Raw genomic sequence first — 12,932 nt, 5'->3', positions numbered from 1 at the left:
GGTTGACCCAACAAAAAATGTGCAAATCTATTCAAATTTTGTTGAAAAAAAATCCAACCCACCTCACCATTTGTGGTCGGGATTGGATAACACAGGCATTGTTAAGTTATACAAACCCCCGTGAGTCCGAAAACATAACCATTTTTATTAAATTGTTAATTTTCATTGAAAAAGACTAATAATAATAATAATAATTAAGAAGATAAATACATTGTCTATCCCCACCTTGATTTAGTCAACGAAAACAAAATTCCTTACTCCACCTAAATGCCTCTAAATGTCAAACATTTTATTGGTCCAATTCAAAAATATCAAAAAAAAAATCATGAATTTGCAAATAAATCGTATATTTGACCAAATAATAATACCAATAATTAGTTTCTCTCTCAAATGATTGTAGTTGGAATAAATTTCATTTTTTAAATTGTTTTATTTTGAATTAATTATTTTTGTTAGACTTGTAATTTTTTTACAAAAAATTATATAATATTAAGATTCCCATCTTCTATTTATTCTCATTTTATCTTTTTTTTTTAGGCTACTTAAATTGTGAAATAATATTATCATATGAAATCAATTAATGTTTAGTACTGAAAAAGGTAAAATGAAATAAAATTGGGAATAAAAAGTAGGTGAGAATGGTAGAGAGGTATAGAAAGGGTATAGTGAGTTTTGTTAGGGTACAAATAATTGATGTAAGCAACAATAATGGGAGTGGGCAAAACATAGGCTTGGATGGAGGGTGGGGATCCAAGTTCTCAATAATGTGTGGGAGTGGTGTGGTGGGTGAAATATTCGTCTCTAATTCATTCCCAATAATTGTCGAACCCAACGGTAGATGGCTGTGTTCTTTGTTTATTGTTTGTGGGCTTTGAGTAGAAGAGCACTCACACGATGCTCAATATTGAGAAAGAGTTAGTGATGTATAGATGCCTATATAAGGAAGTACTACCCTGCGGTAGCTAGGCTCAAGAAACAGGTAGCTTTCCTTGAATTGAAATAGGGCATGGAGACGGTCGAAACTAAGACATAGTGCCCAATAGATTGGTAGGGTTTGTGTTAGTGCTGGTCAATTTAGAGAAGATGAAGATAGACCACTTTATTGCGAGTCTTAAGGACGAGATGTATATGCAAGGAGTGTATAATGCTATATTGATGGTCATGTTCATTTGGCTAGGCTTGGAAATCTATAATAAGGTAATCATGCGTTGATAGACGACAATACTCGAATAGAGATCTTTAAACCCCTAATAGAGTAAAACGAGAGAAAATAAATTATGTAAAGGAAAAAGAAGTAGGAAGAAAAGAATATATTCGGAAAAAATGGAGTGTTTTAGTGAAGAAGAATTTTATAGAGAGAAAATAAAATAATGGGACAAAGTATTACTTCACTCCAAAGTTAATTACATAATTTCTCACTTCACAAGTAATGCTTTCCTTCGTCCATTCTTTATAATTTCCAACTATACTCAAATTCCTATTTGAATCTTCCAAAATTATTAATAATCAACGAGTTTTAGTTTCGGTTTCTCTCCTAAATTATGAGATTTATGTACGTTTAAGTAATGATATTTAAGGTATTGTTCTAAGGAGGATCTCACACATCTTTTATGAATGAACCTCACGTCAAAATGCACTAAAAGATTGGAGCTTTGATTGAACCTCTAGAATGATAACAACTTAGCTTTCGGCCTGTTTTGGATAGATTTATTTCAAATGGAAAGAAATTAGTTTCGTTAGAAAGATATTAGAAAACTCTTCAACTTTAGCGAACCAACCAAGTTGAATTAAGTTAGTAAAAGATAAAAATAATTAAACTAAAGTAAAAAAATTTGAAACTAATGTAACCACAAGGAGAGAGGGACACATACCAACAAAGATTTAAAGCGTCCAAATTAACATTTCATATATTTGATTAATAAATATATTTAATTTGAAGTATAAATTATATTTAATATTTTAAATATAAAAGAGAAAAATATATTTACTGTATAATGAACTCAGCTCAATCCGGAGTTAGGTGGTTGTTGTGGAAATTTTTATTTTAATAAAATTAAAACGCTGTTTCTTAAAATATATATTTATTTATTTTTAAATATTTAATTAAGATTTAAATTTAAATTTCAATATATATTTTAAAAAATTACCTATAAATGGTGAAAAATAAATAATAATAAAAAATAATAATTAAATAAATATAAGTATATTTAATGGTATTGTAAATAAAATGTATTTTTTAAAATTAACAATGAATTTGAGGCAGTTCAATTCAACACAATCTAGTTGAAGAGGAATTCAGTAACCAAACCTACTTGTAAAGTTTTGATTTAATTGAATTCAACTCAATCCAATCTAAATAAGTTTATAAGTTCACAATTTTGATTTAATTGAATTCAACTCAATCCAACCTAAATAAATTCATAAGTTCACAACTAAGACTAGGGTTTGGACTTTTCGACCGTATGGTTGGGTGGATTGAATTTTTTAGTCATCGAGCTTTTTGAATATTCTACTTTTTGAATATTCTACTTGCCTCTTTTATTTAAACTTTCTAAAATTCTTTCTTTTCACTATACTCTTAAAAGTTATTATTTACAAAATATATTATTGAAAGGAAGTGGTTAGAAACTGAGTTAGGCAAACAAATCCAATAAGTTCTATACTAACATTAGTTTGATTATAAAATTGAAATAATTATTACTTATGGAATGATATTCACCAATTGAAATTTATAAGCTTTTATTTTATTTCTTATAATATTCTAATTTTATTTGTTTTTTTAAGAATAAAATTTAGAAAAATAATACAAACAAAGGAATATACTGTTTTTTATTTTTTTTAAATAAAAAAAAAACATATTGTTTTTTTTTATCTTATTTGCTTCACTCAGATGTCCCATGGAATAAACAAAGCAATATACAAAATTTAATCCAATAAACAGTTTCATGTATGGACAGCCATTCCCCTTTAGACCCACAAGTTATGTAGACGGGATTTACCACTGATTTGGGAATGCATCGCCATAGTTAGCTCCTTGACTCAGTGTAAGCTGCCTCTGAGTTGAATCCCTGGACCTTATGCCTAAAAGCCTCTGCGATATTCGATCTTTTGTCAACGTCGATGTCTTCTTACGCAGCATCGACGCAAGTGTTTTCTTCTTCTTCCCAGCTGATCCGCTCATTTCACCAGTTGTTTCCATACACTCGCCCAAACCAGAAGATCTTGATGTCGATGCCACTGCAGCGTCGCGCAAAACAGCTTCATTGTGCTCTCTAATCTTCGCAAGTTTGGCACGTTTCAGTGCTTGTTTGTCACGTTCTCGCTTCTCCGCTGCCTCTTTATCTCTGGCACGTACGTTTTTCACAGCCTGTTTCACTAACTTTTCAACGGATCCCATCTCTTGATTGGGAGGAGTTGTTTCATCCAATGAAGAGCTCGTGTCGAATGGTCGTCCTTCATCATCACGCGGCACAATAGGTCCATGAAATGGGCACACTCTTAGATCCCTTCTCTGACAAAGTCCTCCTTTTCTTAAAGGAGCATGACATGGTTGAATTTCGGGTTGATCTTCCTTGTACAGTGAAGCCCGGACATTTAGTTCTGCAATTTTCTCTGCAGGAATTGTTGCATCGTAGTCTACTCGACCCCAGTGACTTTCAAGCTCTAATCCTCGCTGGTTAGCCAGAATATCCATCTTCGAGTCCCACGTATTTAAGAAAGAGCCCCATTCAATAACTGGAGCATCAGCTAAGAGCTTATTCCTCAGGGAAGGGGCTGAATCACTACTACCAACTTCGCCATTTTGCACCGCCTTGCCAACATGTGCCTCACTAATGGTTTCAGTGCCTGCATTTTTAATCACGTTGGATGTTGGCGCCACAACATGATCTTCATTTTTCCTTTCGTACGTAAAGGAACCTCCATTCATGGCAACATCTTCTTTTTTCCTTTCATATGCAACAGAATCTCCATTCTCCGTTGCGCCCACCGGACCTTCTTCCCAGAAATCTTCATCTTTGTCGTCATGGTTTGCACTCTCTGTAAAAGTACAACCCGATTCTTCACATCTCTTCTTCACTGCACATAGACTATTTCGTATGTCGATGAACTCCCTTAAGGCTGAATCCCTGAATCTTGTGTCCGTTGAGTCAACCCTAACAAGAACAGAAATCCACTCTTTGATGGAAACCAGATGTTTTGACATGAGCTTGTAAACCTCCCTTAATGCATCAAAAATCACTTTATTATCATTATTCTCATGAACCATTTCCCCTTCTTTCAGTGCATCAAGACGAATCTGTCTCAGCTCGGAAGGTCGAAAGTCTTCTGTGATGTCATCATCCAAGGGAATCATGGCTTTGGAATCCTCTTTAGAATGAACAATATCCAAACACTCCTTGATCTCGTCTAAAGTCGATTGAATCTCTTCCTTGATAGAAGAAAAATTCCCTTTCAACATTTCAAACTTGCTAATAAGTATCTCTTTTGACCTTCTTTCTCTTTTCATTCTCTCTTGCTGACGCCGCGCTGCATTTGCCTGTATATTTGGAAACTTGAATCGAAGAATGTTCCTTAGGTAGTCATAACCTAATCTAAGCTGTCTGTGGTAAATACCAAAAGAATCGTTCCACTTCTCCAAAAACTCGATTGCCTTTGAACGTAATATAGATGCAACAGCTGCTGGTGCAGGAAGTGGTACATTTCTTCTGAATCCAACACTTAATGTCAACAGTTGATCCAAGTTCTCGACAACAAGGGATCTAAAAAGCTTTGATCTCATGAAAAGTTCATCAATTATCAGAAGGCACAAATGCACATAGGCGTCGGCCACAAGTTACTGAAANTCCATCATTGCCGACAGGCTACTCCCTGTGCCTATTCTCTTCACAAAGATTTGCAACAGCTCAAAAAGATGAAACATTAAGACAACAGTATCCAAGAGGACATTTGGTTCATTCTGAGTTCTTTAATTTTTCTTATACTACTATAAAAAGAAGACATATCAAGATAAATAACAACGATATCCTCAAATACGACAAACTAAAGATGTGATTACCACTTCTATCATTCCGAAGTTCCATTACCAGCCCAGTCAACAAGAGAGCGAAACAATAAAGCAAGAGTTATCGCTTTATGCTAAAGAGTGAGGAAATATGCCTAATAGCCTCTAATATTTCTGATGTCTTAAACATTACTAAACTCCTCATTATGACCTTATCCTGATGAACAAGTCCAACCTATAACTGAGATTTAAGCCACAAACTAAACAAAAGCATCTTTCCACATTGAAAAAGTATATACAACAAGCATATTTAGATAAAAGCATATGCTTCGCAGTCACGGTCAAGAAATAATTTTACAACATGTGTTAAGTTAAAGAAGAACCGCAGAGAGGCAGTACAAAATGATGCATCACAATTTACAAGTTGGGTGGCCAGAACATCAAAATTTAATTCTTCACTCAATTAGACCTACAGTGCTCACAATTTTCTCAGAGCACATTATTCCATGGAAAAGATGCAGGCTGTCAATCCAAGCACTGTTATGAACTATCGACTGCAGCAACTAAGCCTATTCCTAAGAGAATAGAGAAGAAACCCTTTTGTTTGAAGGAGATTTATCAGTCTTTGCATAAGATAAATGGGTCAATTAAGCTAAACTTCAATCCAACTCCAAGGCAAAGAAAGTTCCGAAACGATGAAATACAAACTTCAGGTTAAATCACAAATAATGAACGCTTATACCATAAAACAAGTCGGAATCGACGAACTGAACTCAAGAACATAAAATCGAAACTGAAATTTGAAAGAAAAAGATTAGACAAGAAACCTGAGAATGGTCGCGCTTCATAAGGTCCATAAGAGTTAGGGCGGCGACTCGGAGCTCAGAGTCGGAAGACCGAACAACCGATTTGATGGCCTTGAGGAGGCGAGGATGAACTTCCGAATCAGTGGAGTTGGTAGCCTTCTCGATCAAAACCCTAACCTTAGCTCCGTGTCCTCGGTCTTGGTCCATGATCATTGGTCAAACAGAGACATGGTCCTGATTTTCCAAAAGCGGAAAAATATATATATTGCTTCACAGTCGGGTCGGGTACAGTAGAAGCACATCGGCGCCAGAGCCAGCGCCACCCTGTGATGCAAATCGAAGGGCAAGAAAAGATTGGAGAATTTGGCGGCGTGGTTGAATGGGATAAGAAGGGATAAATGGATGAGAAATCATGTAGCCTTGAGATCTGAGGCTGCGATCTTAATATGAACAACTTTGGTCTTCAATTCCATAATCCATTTGGTGGAGAGATGTTCTTCCAATTGAAATTGTTCATCCATGGGTGAGGCAGTGGAAGGGAATGGATGGAGATGGTATGGAGGTAGGGATTCGAATGGGAAGGGGAAGGGGAGCTTTATTTGCTTCCCAATTTGGTTTTGATTTTGGTTATTTGTTCAGCGTCTCGCCCTTTCCGTTCCATTACTATGCTTTATTCTCTCTTTAATCTCCACTTGCTCATTTTTAATATATAATTATTTTTCTTTTTCTTTTTTAAAAAATAAGAAAAATCAAATTTAGTGACTAATTTAAAGTTGTAAATTTTCTGTCTCAAATTTCATATTTAAAAATTAAAATTTTGAAATTCTATTAAATATAAAATTAAAAATTTATAAATACGTATATATTAAGCGGTTGATCACGTTTGTTTGTATATATTAAGCGGTTGATCAAATTTGTTTGAATGAATAAGTGAGATCAGTAGTACATCATCGTAACATATTAATATTAGATGATGATGCTATCAATGTTTGTTTCACGTATCCTAACCTATGAATCTCATAAACTTGAAAACAATTATCAATTTTAATTCCAAATGCTTTCCCTTCGATCTCAAATACTAAAACCTTCAAATTGAGTTTTAATCATATAACAGGTAAGTGTCACAGTTATGCTTATTCAAGACGTGTTGCCTATGGCCACATGTTAAATGTACCGATCATGCTTGTCCAAGACGTGTTGCTTATTCAAGACGTGTTGCTTATTCAAGATGTGTTGCATTCCAACCCCCCTTTTAATTCATCTTAGATAGATCTTTACTATTTCATGTTGTGTCAATACAAAGATATATGATCGATGAGATATCCAAAATGGTACTATAAGAAGATTTGATCAGTTATTAATTCTTACTACTGGGGATGAGATATCCAAAATGGTACTATAAGAAGATTTGATCAGTTATTAATTCTTACTACTGGGGTTATATGCTATCAAGATTTGATCAGTTATTAATTCTTACTACTGGGGTTATATGCTATCAAAGTTGTTGTCGTTGCATACTCGCTTTTAGCTTCTAACATTGCTTTCTTTACAATTGTTTTCAATATACTTCCTCACTCACATTTTCTAAAATATTTATTTCAAACGTGACTCAAAGTTCAAGCATACGTTGATATTATCCACAAAGTCTGAATTTCATATAGCTGACTTGTATGCGAGGTAAAGAACAAGTGTTCCCACAATCACTGTTCCACTACCGCAAGCGTGCAACTATATGACACTAAAGCTGAGTTCGAATTCAAAGATGGGTTAGTAGATAACGCATAGGTGCCTGTGTTTGTAGAGATAAAAAAAAAAAAAAAAAAAAAAACATNTAAATTATCAAGTTCTGATCTCTCTGTTCCCCTTTTCTTATTCCTGTACTCCGAGGGCCGAACATACAAGAACAGGAAAATTACTCGATCAAGTAAATTAGACCGACTTTTAAATACTTGTTCACAAACAAATTAGATCCCATTCTTACAGGAAGACTACAGAAAATTGCAATAGAAATGAAAACAACAACAACTCCAATGTTAACAGGAAAGTCAAGAACTGTTCTTGTCACGGATGATTGAAGCTTTTTCATACCTCGCTTTCTCAATCTCTCTCCCTAGGAAATCCAAAATTGTATCCGTGACATGGTTCGGGGAACAGCCCGAATCCAGCATCATCTTCAAAAATTTGTAAGCGTCCTTAAACCGACCTGCTTTGCTGTGAACTTCAATAAGTGTATTAAAACTGACAACATCTGGGTTTATCCCACTGCTCCTCATTTGCTCAAAAAGCTTATTTACATCATCCATTCGACCTGCCTTCCCCAGCGCATTCATCAACGTGTTGTACATTACGATATCGAGATAGCCACCCTGCTCCATTAGCTTTTCCAGAACCGAACTTGCAAGATCTGCTCTACCCATCTTCCCGAGTCCTTGAATTATCAAATTATACGTGGCTATATCAGCTGGACATACCTTCTCGCCCATTTCGTTAAATATACCCCATGCCTGATGAAAGTATCCCTTCTTCACAAATGCACTCAACATTGAATTGTAGGTGTACCTCACTGGGTTCACGCCCATATCGCTGAAGATCTCAAACAACTTACAAGCTAAGCTCAATTTTCCCTTTGCTAGAAAAATAGACAAAAATGTATTGACCATATCGATATCGAATGAGTTGTCCCCTTTTGCTTCAACCCGTTGCCCTGGACTAAGAGAGAACGGTTGCAATGAATCACCTGTAGACTTAGCAAGATTAGCCAAGAGATCTACATGTGGGGATGATGACCAATTGTCATCATCTTTTTCTTCTGTGTTTTCGGAAATATCACCAACATTAACTTTAGCAACGGAAGAAGCTCTTGAACTTATAATCTCACTCAGATCCTCCTTTGGAGAAAACAGAGATGAGTAGTTTTTCCTTTTATTTTTCTGATACTTCACTGAATCTTCCATATTGGCCTTCCATTTCAGCACATTGGGGACCAAATCACCTTCTCTAATGTGCTTCATGAGCCTCTCTAACCCTTCCCACTGCCCTTGCTTGTGCATTGCAATCAACAAAGATGTTACAGTAACAAGATCGATAACAAAGCCTCTCGCTTCCATTTCTTCAACCAATTGTAGTGCTTCCTCAAGCAGTCCCTCTTTACACAGTTGCAGTATAATGATGCTGTAAGTAACACCATCAACAAATTGACCCTTTTTCTTCAAATCACAGAATAAAGAGTAGCTAGCTTCAGCTCTTCCATTCCTAAATAATCCATCAATTAGAATATTGTATGTCCAAGGAGAAGCTCTAACACCTTCTTGCACCATTTTATCAAAAAATTGACATGCTTCAATAACTCTCCGAGCCTTAAATAACCCATCAAGGAGAGAATTATATACAATGGTATCTGGGACAAATCCATTGTACTCCATTTCATTAAAAATCGCGGTAGCATCGTCCATTCGGTAAGATTTACAGCAACCCTGAATTATAAGACGGTATGTGAAGGCATCAGGCTCATGACCTGACCCTTTAAGTTCCTCCCACACAATAAGTGCATCGTTTACCTTCCCTACCAAACAGAGAACATGAATAAGGCTATTATATGTACACAAATCTGGACCAAAAGACACCGAAACTAAGCTCCTTTGCTTCATTTCTTTGAACAGGGCAAGAGAAGTATCCAGATAACCCCAGCATCCAAAGGCATGAATGCATATATTATAACCGCAGACATTAAACTCAAAGCTTCTAATTGTTCTAAGCTTGTCAAAAACCTTTTTGAACTCAACCCTCATGTCTGATTTCCTAAGAGCAACCAACAATTCATTACAAGCAAGTGCATTAGGCAAGAAGGAAAAACTAGGTACAGCACTACCTTCTTGCCCTCCAGTACTAAAAGCATCAAAGAGCTTAAAGAAAATTGACAAGGCCAAACCCACCTGGTTTTTCCTGACGAGAGCGACGAGAACAGAGTTGTACGTGTTAAGTTCCAAGCTAGTTCCTAACTCTTCCATATGGTCTAAAATCTCAAGAGCAGCATCGAATTTACCAGACCTGATAAACGCATCGAGAAGGACCTTGAAAGTGTGAGAATCAACATCAACACCGTCTCGCTTCATCGAGGAGAGTACAAGGGGAACCTCATGGAGGTATCCGGAGCGACAGAGGGTACGGAAGATTTGAGAATATGTGGAGGCTGAATGGCTGAAATTCGGGCTGAGAGAGCACCATTTGAAGAAATCGAGCTTATTCGAAGGATGAACAGATCTGCTACGGAGAATTTGGAGGAGGAGAGGCTCCGATATTGAAAGTGATTGGTGTTGAAGGGTTCGAGTACCTGATTCCGATAGGGTTTTGGTGATGGAAGCAACAAGGAGGAGGTCGGCCAATCGAGACAGAGTCGGCGTTGCCCTTGATTCCATAGCAACGAAACCACCAATTCTATGGCGCATTGCATTTGCATTTGCATTTCTAATGAAAGATTCAGAAATCCTTGAAAATTGGATAAATGAATCGGCAAGACGAAGAATTGGAAGAGATGTTATTGCGTGAGATTTTTAAACCGGTGACCCAAATTTCATTGTCCAAGTACAACATTTTGTTGGCTTCACAAATCACTTATTATTGTGTAAATTCTTGAGTATCAATGTTTGGGTTATGAATCACTCATAGCACCCCTTTCACGCTAGCATATATATTTTGTAGTATCATCTATTGCAATGTTGAGCAAGCCCAATACTAGAAGATATTGTCCGCTTTGATTCGTTACCCAATACTAGAAGATATTGTCCGCTTTGATTCGTTACCCAATACTAGAAGATATTGTCCGCTTTGATTCGTTACCCAATACTAGAAGATATTGTCCGCTTTGATTCGTTACCCAATACTAGAAGATATTGTCCGCTTTGATTCGTTACCCAATACTAGAAGATATTGTCCGCTTTGATTCGTTACCCAATACTAGAAGATATTGTCCGCTTTGATTCGTTACCCAATACTAGAAGATATTGTCCGCTTTGATTCGTTACCCAATACTAGAAGATATTGTCCGCTTTGATTCGTTACCTATCGTTGTTAGCCTATGATTTTAAAATGCATCTATTAAGGAGAAGTTTACATACCCTAATGAGAAATGTTTCATTCCTCTCTCCAATCGATGTGCGATCAGCAAGCCCACCGCTAGCCGATATTGTCCACTTTTGCCCATTTCGTATTGCCGTCAACCTCATGTTTTAAAACGTCTCTACTAAGGAGAGGTTTCTATAAGGAATGTTTCATTTCCCTCTCCAACATACATGAAATCTCACAATCTACCCCCTTGAGGCCTAGTGTCTCGGTCATATTTGTTCAAGGAGTGTTGCCCATGACCGCATGCCCATTACAAGTCAAAACTATTGTCTTGTATCACTTTATCGCTTTCCGCTTTCCGCTTTCCGCTTTCATGACATATAATTTCTTTCTTTATTTTTCTAAGTGTATGACGTTTTAGTAGAAGCATGTATACACCTGGTAGATATGAAATGCCCCAGAATGTACTATACGGGGTGTGACTAGTTGTCAACTCCTCTCTCTGATTTTGTATGACCGTTCGGCGAAATCACGTTTAGGTCTGCCAAACCTAAATTGTCTCAAAAGGTACCATAGGTTGATGAGACTAGTTGTCAAATTTTCCCTACTCAAAAAGTTAGATGTTATTTAAGGAGTTGTATTTTCTTTTGCTTGTATGCCATATAACATTTCTTTCAATCTCTCTCAACCTTGCTTTCAAAATCTCTTTATCCCGTTTTCTAACTTTCTTCTTAAATTGGAGCCAGAGGTTTGAGCATACGTTACTCGGTCGTAGGCGACATGATCATAAGTTGACTTGACTCACTTGTATTGAGAGTGAGTGACGCACAATCACCAAATCCACTGTTAAGAAAAGGGTGAATGTGACTCACAACGTCTTCGTTTGCACACGATCTAGTGTTTGACTTTGATACCATTTGTAATAGCCCAAGCCAACCGCTAGCAGATATTGTTAGCTTTGACCCGTTACGTATCGTCGTCAGCCTCATGATTTATAACGCGTCTACTAGGAAGAAGTTTTAGAGTGCTGCGTCAAGGAGCACCATGAGAAGGCAAACCTCACATTCATAGATGATTTAGAGCCTACATTGATGCTCAATGAAGAGAAGGTTATCGCGAACCTCCTCCAGAGTAAAAGACCAAATGGAAACTAACACTAGGGGATGATTAACCCACATCATCCATCTAGGGGAAGATTATAATTTAAGGGCCAGACTTCACCTTTGATGGAAGGGCATACAACCTACCTTTAGCTCAACAAAATTAATATTCAAGTTCGAAGCAACATAACCATGATATTGAGACTTCGAACTAAATTCATCATCATAGAACACTAATACTCAAACCGAATGCAGGAAACTCATCAGATTGATTAGAATACCCCAATTGACTAAAAGGTTCCAGTAAAACAAGCAACCACAAGCAAAATATCATAAGCTTATTAACTCACCGTGTCAAGAACAAACCAAAAACTATTTTAATCAGCAAAGTGCAACCTATAAATCGGTGGTTCATCGGACTTGTCATCTGAACCAAGGAGGTTTAGAGGAAGGCCACTAGGGCGTAAAAAAATGAGACTTCAAACTTTCCATCTCAACAAAAGAAGCCTAAAGGTAGGCCTAAAAAGAAGGTTTAAAAACATATGAGTAACTTACAAGAAGTTTCTACATGTGAGCCTCGTGATGAATTTTGTGACAAAATAAAAGAGCGGAAGAAATTGCATGTTGTAAAATTAAAATTTTGTCTTCCTAAATTTTCTAAGACAAGATTTCACCCGAGACCAAACAAAGTTACACTAGAAAATAATGTACTGACATTCTCACCAAGATCCTAGCAAGATCGTTGGATCAAAACCAAGTTTAAGAACACAGAACCCAAGACCAAGGTCCTCAAGTTAGAATCATGATAAGAATTTAGAACTCAAGGATAAAACCTAAAAATCTAAGTTCTTAGGACAAGAGTAAGAACATAAAAAAAAAGAATGTGGTACCCTAACATCTACTATGAGCACGATTAAAAGTTTACAAGCAGGGTACTTATTGAGTCTTGTACTTCAGGTTTTT

General features: G+C 36.5%; 2 protein-coding genes across 2 annotated transcripts; both read right to left on the bottom strand.

Annotated features, from left to right (window-relative positions):
- Window positions 1–2,898: 2,898 nt before the first annotated feature.
- On the bottom strand, window positions 2,899–6,466 carry LOC111806883 (UV-stimulated scaffold protein A homolog). The gene is made up of 2 exons (XM_023692394.1): window positions 5,823–6,466; window positions 2,899–4,812 (listed from the first exon to the last, which is right to left on the bottom strand). Exons 1-2 carry the CDS (start codon window positions 6,019–6,021, stop codon window positions 2,996–2,998), a joined length of 2,016 nt encoding a protein of 671 aa, XP_023548162.1. The 5' UTR covers window positions 6,022–6,466; the 3' UTR covers window positions 2,899–2,995.
- Window positions 6,467–7,644: 1,178 nt separating this feature from the next.
- LOC111807803 (pentatricopeptide repeat-containing protein At4g01570) lies at window positions 7,645–10,396 on the bottom strand. Its single transcript, XM_023693673.1, has one exon. The coding sequence runs from the start codon at window positions 10,251–10,253 to the stop codon at window positions 7,854–7,856; it is 2,400 nt and encodes a 799-aa protein (XP_023549441.1). The 5' UTR covers window positions 10,254–10,396; the 3' UTR covers window positions 7,645–7,853.
- Between the last annotated feature and the right edge of the window lie 2,536 nt (window positions 10,397–12,932).

The sequence above is a fragment of the Cucurbita pepo genome, chromosome LG12 (genome assembly GCF_002806865.2).
Source record: "Cucurbita pepo subsp. pepo cultivar mu-cu-16 chromosome LG12, ASM280686v2, whole genome shotgun sequence".
NCBI classification, from domain to species: domain Eukaryota; kingdom Viridiplantae; phylum Streptophyta; class Magnoliopsida; order Cucurbitales; family Cucurbitaceae; genus Cucurbita; species Cucurbita pepo.
The sequence above is the reverse complement of the archived record's forward strand: the minus strand, read 5'-3'. Positions and strand labels throughout refer to the sequence as shown.

Excerpts from the sequence above, each read along its gene's own strand:
- LOC111806883 (XM_023692394.1), bottom strand. The coding sequence starts at position 6,021 with ATGATCATGGACCAAGACCGAGGACACGGAGCTAAGGTTAGGGTTTTG. Across the intron at positions 4,813-5,822 it reads CGACCATTCTCAGGTTTCTT|ATTTGTGCCTTCTGATAATT; the intron begins GTCTAATCTTTT and ends ACGCCTATGTGC.
- LOC111807803 (XM_023693673.1), bottom strand. The coding sequence starts at position 10,253 with ATGCGCCATAGAATTGGTGGTTTCGTTGCTATGGAATCAAGGGCAACG.